The 12,082-nt window shown below is 34.1% G+C and overlaps 1 protein-coding gene across 5 annotated transcripts in view; it reads right to left on the reverse strand.

The window, feature by feature from the left end:
• The window catches only part of ATP7 (copper-transporting ATPase 1), a 304,355-nt gene that overhangs the window by 58,571 nt on the left and 233,702 nt on the right, over positions 1-12,082 (reverse strand). For all 5 annotated transcript variants that reach the window (XM_089105398.1, XM_089105396.1, XM_089105401.1 and 2 more), the window contains one exon: positions 6,222-6,371. In XM_089105398.1, coding sequence (XP_088961524.1) covers positions 6,222-6,371 — 150 coding nt within the window. The remainder of the gene's footprint in view (positions 1-6,221; positions 6,372-12,082) is intronic.

The raw sequence follows: 12,082 nt of genomic DNA on the forward strand, positions 1-12,082 counted from the left end.
CAAAAATACTACTGTGCATGTTAATTTTAGTATAGAATTTGTGATAACGCAACAAAGGGGGTTGGAGACGAAAAGAGTGGTTTCAAAAATAGTCAGGGAGCGATTCGCCGAAAATGTGACTAGTAGGTGATCAGTCACCAGCAGAAGGTTTTATAAGGGATTATGGAGTAATCGATAGCGCTGATTACGAATATGAGCGTTATATTATCGGCCGAAAGGTGCTAGACTTTGAAACTTAAAGAAAAAAAAAATCACTTTTTTGCTCTTAAAAAACACATTTTGCAAGAACTTTTACCGATGATCACGCAGCCTATGGTAATCGATACAACTAATTACGAGTACTAATGCTGATGAGCTTTGAGCTTGCAACAAGGAGACTTACACTATGACTACTTTTAATGACACCGTCTAGCTGTTCCATGTAATGCACTTATTAAAAAAAATATTTTAAAATATACTAGCTGAACATGTCAAAATTTTCCAACAGAGTCTGGATTATAGATAGATGAAACTTTGATAATTACAGAGCCAGAAAAATTAGTTATGAAGCATAAAAGAAGCATTCAAACGTTTCCCACGACATCCACAAAGTAAATCACACGGTTTACTTCCCGCACATGAACAATCTTTTGTACCCCGGTTGCATAAGCAGTACTCAGAGGCCACAGTATTTGAAAATCCCTCAAGGGTGGACACAACTGGCCTAACTTCATAATCCTGGAAAGTCCAGCGAAACTGTAGGGGATCTAGAAACTGTGGCTTTGGTCGGTCCACTTTGAACAGTTACAGAACCTTATATGAACAGTTATTTATCGTTCGACCAATCAAAAAAAAAAAAAAAAAAAGACTGGAGCAAAAAGCGCATAGCATAGCACTCAAAGGTAGCGGTATTTATGACATCCATTTTTGAGGACATAACTGTACTCGGAAGTTGCCAAGAGAAGTAAGGAGGTGTGCTTTACCATACACGGCGACAATGACTTTCCTGCAAATAAAAAGGAAGCTTTCTTGCGCAGAAGGATCAAGCTTTGACCTCTCTATCTCTTTCACAAGCAAAGCAATCCTGTTCCTGCAATCCCCATTTCCCGGCAGCCTTAGTCAGCACTCTTTTTCCTTTAGAGAACATAAAACCAACTTTATCACAGCCCGAGAGTGTATGGAGAAGATAGATGGGAAAAACTAGATTGTTAGGTAAATTCCTGCAAAGTTGATGTATTGCTTTGAGTGTATATCGAGAGATACCACAAATTTTTTTGGAGATCCTTGTGGTCGTAGCAACCATCCTAGTCCTATAGCAGATCATATATCAGCAGAAAGTCATTCAGCAGAAAGGATTGAGCCTGGATTCCAGAAAAGTCTTCACTTTAACAACAGGTTTGTGCTGCTGCAGGAAGGACGATCTTCGTGATGAGCGGTGTCAAACTCACTTTGAGGCACAATGCGTAGTATCTCACTGAATGTAGCTGAGACTGAGGCACAAAAAGAAGAGTTAAAGTCCACTTCGTCAACTGTGCCAAATCATTCATGGTAATCCCTGTCATTCCACCCAGTGTCTTTGCATCGAAATTAATAGTGGATTTTATCGCATGATCAGTGGATACTGGAATTGAATTTGGCATTTCGCCTCTTCACATTGAATAGCCAATTGCAGAATGCATGATGTATCCCTGGGTGTGGCCCGTACTTATAATGACCAACTGCAAATAAATAAGGAAGAATTTGGCCCAATCCGGAAAGTTGGTCATCGCAGTCACTATATCTTTCACTTCGCAAACTGCTACAATTTTAGTACCATTTCTTTTTACTGTTTCCAGAACTTATGGGTTGTGAGCATTCACAGGAATTTTTTAAACATATCCAACCAGGGAATGATGCAGCAAGACACCGAATGTTCTCATTAATGGGAGTATCTTCTCTTGAGTTTTTCAAGTTCTTCAGTAAGCCTTCAATTTCTTCGAAAACCGTCTCATAAATCGTCTCATTCCATGCAAAAATACTAATAACCTTCCCAGTATAGAACAGGTATAGCCTCGAGAAATAAGATATGAGCAGCAAAATTTTTGTAATACAGTTTTCCACTCATCACTTTCTTTGGGGTTCCTCCAAGTAGAATTTGAGCTTCATAAATTAGCTCTTCTAAACCAGAGCACTCCATTATGTGGCCAATCACACCCATTCATTAAAGTATGAAAACCACCCATTCTGAAGACAACGTCAGAATATGATGCCAAATTTGTACTCTTAAGACATGTAAAATTTCATATACAGCCTGGTCGTATGTTGGTTGGGTTGGCTAGATGACATTGGTATTTTTTTTTTTTTTTAAAATTTTCAGTTGCCACTCTCATCGCTTTCTCATGTTCTATGGACCGGGTACAGCAGGCTAACACTGTTGACCAGGTTTTTGAATTTATTTCTGCATTAAAGAAAAACAAATGTAGCCCTCACTTTGATCGACCAATTTTAGCAAAACTAGTCATTATATTTGTTACGTTTCTTTCAATTTTTCAAAATCTAGTGGTGCTTTATTGTTCTCTTGGAAAGTATTTATCACGAGTTAACATTGCAAGCAAATTCTAGTCTTCTAACAAAAAAATTTAACAATTAAGACAAAGAAGAATTCAAAATTTGAGACAAGAAGTTTTAAAACAAAGATTAAGATTGTCTCATTGTGGTTTCTTTAAGTTCACAAATTTTGATTTGTATAACACACCTACTGAGTTTTTAAACTTTTCTGTTACCATTTACATAAAACTATGTGGTTTTGATAGATCTTTTACGCTGAATTAATAACGTACCGTACTCGAAATTTATCCACTATCCAAAGTTTTACCGATTGCCTTGTTAAGTTTGCTCTATTGTCGTGTTTTGCACCGACAATATGTCGGTGTTTCGACTAGGGTGTTTCCATCAACAAGACCAAGAGATAACTTTAGCAGTCTCATACTAAGGATACAAGAACGTCCAATATACTCCGATGTGTGGCAACAAGAGCATCATTTTTTTTTCTTCTTTTTTTTTGTGGCGACACCAGTAACACCGTTCTGCGACGATTTGGGAACACTCTTGATAGAGGAAATTTTTGTGGCCATACCTTCAAAGGACAACATCGATATCCTGGTAATTTTTGCAACGCACCGCTTGCTTCTATGTGATTGGCTCCAGCGCGCCACAAGATGGGAGTAACACATGAAGTCTAATGGAGCGCTAGATGGTTTACTGTTATTTTGATGCTATCGATAAAGTTTTCTGTGAAAACTCTCTCAATCAGAGAAGTATAGAACGAGTGGTATTACGATATTTGCTTATCAGTAGTTGCAGATAATATTTCAGACAAGGTATAGAAAATTTCACTAAAAGAGCATTTTCAGATATTCTGTATAATTTCCAATAATATAGAAGCAAAAGGGAGAACCGATTAAAATATTTGCTACCAAAAGTATAAATAATTAAATGATAATAAGATGTTTTCTCGAAGTCTTAATGATACATATTTGAGACGCTTACAGTACAATTTGCCCACTTCGAGAAAAGAATAATTGGCGAAAATTCCAATGTATGATGAACTGTTAGTATAGATTCCAAGCAAAAATTATCTATGAAAATTAATCCTATTATTTCTTCTATCTTGCTTCTGTGGTTGAGCATGGAGAATGTTCCTGTTACAATGGTTTCTAAAAAGATTTGGTGATCGATCTTGAAACCTTTTTTTGTCATATTTTTGTGCTCAATCATCGAAGATAACAACGAAAATCTCAATGCATTTTCAATCAGTTGGCATTAATTTCAAGTACGTTCTTTGCCTAAAGGGGGACATAAGTAAAATTCAAATCACAAGAAATATTTTAGCGAAAGGGAGCGAAAGGGAGAATACATTAAAATATTTGTTACCACAAGCATTTTCGAAATTCTCAATAGATTTTGCGTATACATGGGGTCCAAAAGAGACTATTTTACTGGATCGCTTAAAATATTAATTAGAAGAGAGGGATATTGACAACTTATATCACCTAGAAACGATGTTTCAATTACATAAGAAAATAATACGAATAATCAACGACAAAATACAGTTTCATAGAGAATGAAGAATGATTATGTATAAATTTCTAAAAGAATAGAAAAATTCACACATGAGGGGTATAATCGCCAAACCGAACAAGCCGTTTATAAAATTAAAAGCAAATTAAGATCCTAAATATCTAAAACCTAAATCTTAACATCAGTCGTATTCTTAAAAAAGAATGAGACAATATTCTATTTCGGCCAATTTGTGGATAAAAACAACTATTCTGTCCCAAAAGGGCCAAAATGCTTTCGAGCAAAAATTCCGAGATAGCAAATATTTTTAGAACTATTGGAATACATTCATATGACCTCCCATCTCTAGAAACCATGCTACTATGTGTGTATGAGTGACATATTCGTCCCTAAACCTATATTCGGTCAATACAGCAGACCCATTGGAGTGGGTATGATGCTTGAAGTGACAAAAAGTGAATTTTAAGGCAAACACATCCAGCTTCCCATGACAAGTCTTTAAAATCAGTATGGAAGGGGGGGATGAGTCTCTAGCCCTCATTCACTTGGAAGAATACACCGAATAAGCCTGAGACCACAATATAGGTGCTGCGGATGACAGTTCGGCTTTTATTGCAAAAACGGTAGGTTTTAACGGGTAATAGTTTTAAAATAGACATTGTGTGATAACAAACTTGAACAATCCCGTAAAAAGTGAGGGGTTGGTGGAGCGGATGGCAGTCACGTTCGTACTCTGCACAATCATATTTTACTGTTCAAAGCAAATATACAAATAAGCCCTTTCGAATCGGTGTTATGCAAAGCAAAGCAAAGCTACGACGGGCAGACCCTCTCTCATTCTTGGATAACCTTGAATATGACATTAAAAAACAGAGAGATAACAAACATATAAAAAAACATATTTTGCAAATGAAAGTAAAGGGTAGAACTGGAAGTTAAAACGAACAGAGGTTATCATATATGTGAGGGTGGGTGCCTCGCACTCAGCCCCCTCTTCTTTACGCTGAAGCTGTAATATTGTTCTAGGCAGTTCAATAACGATCAGTCTAACACAAAAACACTGTGATAAAAACTTGGTTTTTCAGATTTACTGAAATTTATATTTAATTGTTTTGAAAGGTTTTCAGAAAAATAGTACACTTGGATTTAGAAAATGGCTATATTTGATGAACTTTATGACACTTCTAGTAAGACACAAGTCAAACTTCAGTGTAGGGAGTAGGGAGCTAGGGGGCGATAATCATCCCTCCTATAAATAAACATTTCTATTTGATTTTAGTCTTAACGTTGCACTTTGCTGTCGTTTGATTTACCTTTTTTTTAGCTAAAAAACTTCCTAAACAACCTTTATCACTTGCAAAGAAAACAGATTGGTGGTTCTCATATAATATATCAATTGTCTTTCGAAAAATGAAGTTTTTTTTAAGGAAAAAATAAGATTTGGAAGAATGCCCAAATGTCTTTGTTCTAGTGACATGTATGTGTTTAATCTTTGAAAATCTCTCTTCAGAAAAAAAGTGATGTCAGGAAAAAATGTCTTGAAAAAAGAGGATTTTACATATTTTGTTTTTGTCCCAATGGTTTTAATAACGAAAACGTGTTTCGTTGAAGTTTTCTAAGAAGTAGGTCAAATTGGCCCATAAGAAACAACTATTAGTATCCGATACCCAGCAAGTTTTTTAATTTTCGAGTAAAACATTAATTCTTGATTTCAGAAGACTTTTCCTATGAGTCCAAACAGACAAGAGCCAATCAGGAACTTCAATATATATATATACATATATATATATATATATATATATATATATATATATATATATATATATATATATATATATATATATATATATATATATATATATATATATATATATATATATATATATATATATATATATATATATATATATATATATATATATATATATATATATATATATATATATATATATATATATATATATATATATATATACTTTTTTTTTTCTTTGTTTCAGCTTTAAGCTCTATTCGTAAATTCAATGTTAGGCAAATATCTAAGTTGATGGCCAATTTTGAGGTGAGAAAATATTTGAAGTCAAGCATAGATGAATGATAATAATAATAATACCAATAAAAAAAAATCCATTCTCTTGCATTTTCTCCCTCTTTAAATTCGCAACAAGGCAAGGAAAACTACATACCTGCAGAGTGATACCAATTGGTGAAAAAATCCCTGCAGCAATTGGGATACCGATTATGTTGTAAATGGAAGCAAATAGAAAATTCAATCTTATTCGTTTAACTGTTTTACGTGACAGCTCAAGGCAACCAATCACATCCAGTAAATCATTCTAGAAAGTAAAAATAGAATATCAAACATGATCAGGATGGAAAAAAACATGCAACTTGTTGTCGAGTGCAACCAAAAACATCGAGTGACATTTTCATTCTTTTTTCATTTCTACTTTCTTTTCCTCAGAAATTTTCTTTTTTCATTTATTTTATTTACTTGTTTCCTTCTGCTTCTTGTTGTCTTTGAAAGGCTTAGCCACACTAAGGACCAAAGAAAACAGGAACCTGAAAAGAATAGAATCTTCCCCAATATAAAAAGGGTACAACATGAGCTATACTATCTGTACAGCTCTACAGAAAGTAAAGAGTTACCCATTTGAGTAATAAATATGATAATAAACAAAACGACAGCCCTAGCACCAAAAGTACCATATTGGCAAACCATAAAAGGAAAAACAGCAGTGACAGCTTTAGGACTTAACTAGGAAAGCACAGATAGCAATGGTTTTTTTTTAGAAACTATTTTATCTTGGTACTTGTTAAGAATCCAGTAAACACGCGATAAGTGAAGTTTTGTTAATGCTAATGAAATAAAACAAAATAGGATGAAAATGTAATAACTCAGAAACAAATTTGGGCTATATATTTGCATATTAGGGTGGGGGGGGGGAAACATAACACATATTAAATACGTAGGCTAATCTAACCTAGTTACCTTTTTTGCCCCTTCAACCCAAAAACAACAAAGTTTAAATATTTGTCACGGAGTGAGCAATACCTTACTATGCAGCAAAACCTGTTTTTCATATAGCATCTTTTACATTTCGATGCGTTTTTCCCGCGTGTTTACTAGATTCTTAACAAGTACCTTTATTTTCTATGTCAGTTTTCTGTAATCTTTAGCAATATCTTTAAGACCATGGTAAAATCAGGGACCCCCTTAGATGCTGAGCAATTTAAGTGGGTGTTGGCATATCGTAAAACTTTAGACCATAAAATATAACCCACATACTTTACTTATGATGTATGATACTAAAATATACATGATTGAATTAAGCTTATGAAAGTTCTGCAACTATGGCCCCTTGTTTAAAACGTCGGAAATCAGGTTGAATTCTAAGATCACATAAAGGGTATCATAAAAGGGGACTTTAGCCGTAAGCAAAACTGCTTAAAAAGGTGCCTCAGCTGAAATTTGAGGATCAAAAATATGAAATACTTTTTTTTACCTTTAGTGAATCAAATCAATGAGCAATGGGGAATTTATGAATATCTCACTTATTATGATAATGTAACCCAACCTATGAGATAATTTGGCTACGATGTTGATTAAGCGCATTTTGAATAACCCATCAGAAGTTGTAAATGAAAAATCACCCCTAGTTTTCGCAAAGCTTAAGCAATTCGGCCCGTTAAAAGGTTAATAAAAAAATTTCCAAACTTAAATACTATTTTGATATAATGACTAGGCTGATATCTCAAGAGCAACAGATTTCCAATATTTTTTTGTGAGACCAAATCACTCAAACTGAATGATTTTCGAATAGTTTAATGCAGTAACAGGTAAGTAAAGAATGATGCTCGTCAATAATAAATGAAACTCTAAAATATGGAAGTTTAAAAAAAAAATGTTTCCAAAAAAAAAAAAAATATAACGATTATTTTAATTATAAATATGAAAAAAACTATCAAGTTTAAAGTTACCAGTCGAATAGCATCAAAAAACTTTTCATGATTTTAGAAAAAAGAGTAAAATGTCCTAAAAAAAGGGCGCAATCTTGATCAAATTTACGGAAAATTCATTATGTCCCAGAGCTCTAATGTTTGGTTTAAGTTATGAAAGAGGTAACGCCAAAATAAAGCACAAAACTTGCCCGAGGAGGGCCAGAATGCTATCAAGCAAAAAATTATATATAACAATGTAAAATATCTGGAAATTTTGAAAAACACCTCCCAGTTTCTACGAGTATAAGGGCAAGTGACATGTTTAACATCCCGTCCATAAAAATACGTGCACGTAACAATACGTAAAAATACGTGCATTAAATGAACGATCACTATAGACAATGATTGGGCAGCTTTGTTGAAACAACTCAAACCATTGATTTATTCGTTTTTTTATATACTAGTCAAAAGTTTATTTGTATGGATGTTTTGCAGACACAGGGCCTTTGTGGCCTGAGCGTCACCGCAGTTTAATGAGCCTATACAATATACAAGCCTCGGTGTTTTTTTTTTTTTTTTTTTTTTAACATGGCATTAGCAAAGATCTTAGATTTAACAAAGATCATAAGGGTTAATAGTCTTAAGAAAATGGCCCTAGGCTAAACATTTTCTACACAACTAAATTTGCTTACTATAATAAGCATATTTTCAAAAGTAACTTCATGAATTTATCTGTTAAGATTTCTTTACATAGCTATAACTAATGACCCCAATTCAAAATAATATCAGAAACACGGTCGGCTCTTAGAAAAAAAAAGAAAAAAAAAGGGGCAAACGAACACATTTTAAATAAAATGCTATTGCAGTCACACTTCCGTCAAAATCAGGGACATGTGCACATTCAAATTTGAAGGCTGACCAGCATTTAAATACAGAGTCCAAGATCAAATGGAAGTTTTATTGGACTTTCCTTCTTTCAACTTATCCAAGAACTATATTGAGAAAGCATGTCAAAGACGGTCCACTCGAAAAAGTACAGAAACCTCTCTCAACGTTTCTGGGAAAAAATCAAAGATCTTTCAAGTAGGAACATGACGGGCTGAGTACTTTTTTCATTACCAGAATGAAGTTGATTGAAAACTGACCTAGTTCTTATTTTTCCAGGCTTGTGGCAAAAATAAAGAAATTTGGGAAAATAAATTCAACGACAAAAGATTTAAGAATAAACTTGAGATAAAACATTCTTTTACAAAAAAAATAGGAAAGAAATTCTATCAATCGTTTCGACAACTGATAAGTTGAAGCGTGAGGAAACAGTATACCAACAAAAACGGTCCACAGAAGCTCGTCATTACACTATTTTAAGATGAGTCTTGGTCGTTTGTTTTCGTTTATATTGTGTTAATACCTTACAGTCTATACCTTCTGGACATTCTTGTTTACTTAAGTATTTGATAGATAAACCCAATTGATTAATCAATTTATTCATTTATTTATGCACTAAAATAAACAATTGTCAATGCTAGCAGCACGTCATCGTTAGTGATGGCACCACGAATCTTGCAATATGTATAGTATGCAACAAAGATACCATTTAATAATCTAGAAAGGACTCTAGCTTACATGGCGAATGTCTGGCCCAGAAGACAAGGGATTATTTATCTGATTAGCATGGTCCTTGTTGTTTTACGCTGAACATGGCCAGTCAATGTCCAACTTTGCAATTACCATGTTACCATTTATGATTATGTATAATTCAAATGAATGATCACCAAGAATCACATATTCTACTAGACTGGAAAATAATGAAGGACTCATCTGAAGAGGGAACTGCTTTCGCTGAGGCCATTCCTCAGAACGACCCTAAAAATTCTGGGATTCCACTGTTCATAATGAAAATCGAGAAACAGGATGATTTTTTTTTTTTTTAAGTCAAAATAGAAGAGCCTTCACAAAATTGGTTTAGCCTTTCGCAAGAAAACATTTTTGCTTCTTTTTCGCCTATAAAATGTTCATATCAGATTGAAAAAAGAAGTTCTGCAAGCACAAAACAATTTCCATGACATTGACCATAAGGATATGTCATATTTTAACGACTTACACACACCGTTCTTGCCCTTAGCAAAAAAAAAACATGTTAAATAAAACCAGGTCTGGAGTAATTGGTCTCTACGAAGTCATTATGTCAATTTCAACCAGCTAAAGCGATTATTATTATTTTATATTTAATGTTTAGGAAGAAACTCATTTTCACGAAAAACTTAAATAAATAATAATTTAAAACCCTAATCTGGTAGGGTATAATTTTTCCATTTTGAAATAAAGTCAATTGATTGTTCAGCTGCCCTTTCCATGAAATCTTGTAATTTTATCATATTTCCTATGGTTGCTTACATTCTGCATATGTTTTACCAATTATTGATGGGTTTCCTTCTGGGGTTGTACCCCCATAGCCAATTCTTTCGACCATTCCTGAAGAGGGGTAGGACTTTTTCATTCAAGAATATGATCAATTTTCACATTGAAATTTATCATATGCAAACGCCCCATAAAAAGAAATAAAAAGAAGATATACATTTTTTACGGTTAACAGGGCAGTGTGGCTCATGGCAAAACATTGTTTCAACACTAACTTGATGAACAGATATGTAATTTTCGATAACCAGTATCTGGTCAAAGTTAACTACGTATGGTAATTTTTCCGGGTTAGAGTAAGGTAATCTTGTCACCATATAGGTTATAGTCCCCCCCCCCCCAGTTTAATTGTTGCAGCGTCAGACAACTTTAAAAAAAAAATGTCAAGCGAGGAATAATTGGGATTTGAAGCTGATACAGGATTGGTAACTATGATTTCGATTAATCTTAATGGTAAAAGCTTATTGCGATTTTTTTTTTTTTTTTAACGTAAGAAAATAACCATATGCCCCTCAAAAAGGTTGTTGGATCGAAATGAAAACTGCACCATTGGAATTTCCTATCTTGAGCAACAAGGAAAATCCCTTTTTCGAACGGGAATTAATAAAGTTTTCTTTATTTTTCGTCACAGCTAAGGGGTACTGAAACATCATAGAGAGATGTACAACCCATAGCTTCATTCTGCAATTGCCAAAGAATAGATTGATTTCAGTTGCACCCGTTGCGTAACCACCGCCAATATAATATTTCTATTGATCTTCCGAAATTTTTATTCCTTCACTAAACACGAGAGAATGAATAAAACATTTCAAGAGTGGTCTAGTTAAGAAAATAGGAAAGCGTTTCTCATACTTCCTCGGAAAATAAAAGATCATTCAAGTGGTGACATGGCAGAAAGAAAGTCTTCTTGTTTTATCAGCATTGAAGTTTATTGAGAAAACTACTAGATTCCATTACTGCGGACGTAAAATAAAACGAATAAGCAAAATGTGAGAGAAGTCTGACTTTGATGGGTGGAAGATTTGATATCAAATATGTTCTTGGAAACAAAATGGCAACATTTCTCAGACAGAAGGAATTAAAGTCACGGTCGTAAAAGAAAAAGTTAAATATTAAGAAGAATTCGACTTTAAAGGCACGTACAGACATAAATGAGAGGACAAAATAGCCTACTCTCGGCAATAACCGAACAAAGGCACATGGAAAGCATGTTGAGGTCAACACTCTTTGTAGACAGTTTGGTTATCACAAGAATATCGGATTATTAGCTATGAATTATGCCGCTACCGTTTAGCCATTTAACTCCACGAAAGAAGCAAGATTGCCCACACACATGGATTGACATTACTCTTGGGTTTCTGCAACGTTTCAAACTATTAATTATGAAGAACTTCATTCCAAGAAACATCCGAAAGAACTATGGTGTAAAGTTATAGACACCCCCGACATAATAAAGACAACAAATTTTCATCTATACGTCTACGACGGGAAAAACATCCCAACGTCAAGCTCGAACCCGTGACCCAGAGATTATGAGCCTAATGTCGTTCAAATTCCAGTTATTAAAATATTCCCCAACAAACTGTCTCCCACATAACAGTGAAAGATAGAATCTGAATTGAGGCGGGAGTTAAAAATGATGACTCATCATATACTCTTTTATTTGCAAAAGTTAAGACGATGGATAAGC

The sequence above is a fragment of the Artemia sp. Qi Xiang Cuo genome, chromosome 19 (assembly GCF_049724085.1).
Source record: "Artemia sp. Qi Xiang Cuo chromosome 19, ASM4972408v1, whole genome shotgun sequence".
Lineage (NCBI taxonomy): Eukaryota > Metazoa > Arthropoda > Branchiopoda > Anostraca > Artemiidae > Artemia > Artemia sp. Qi Xiang Cuo.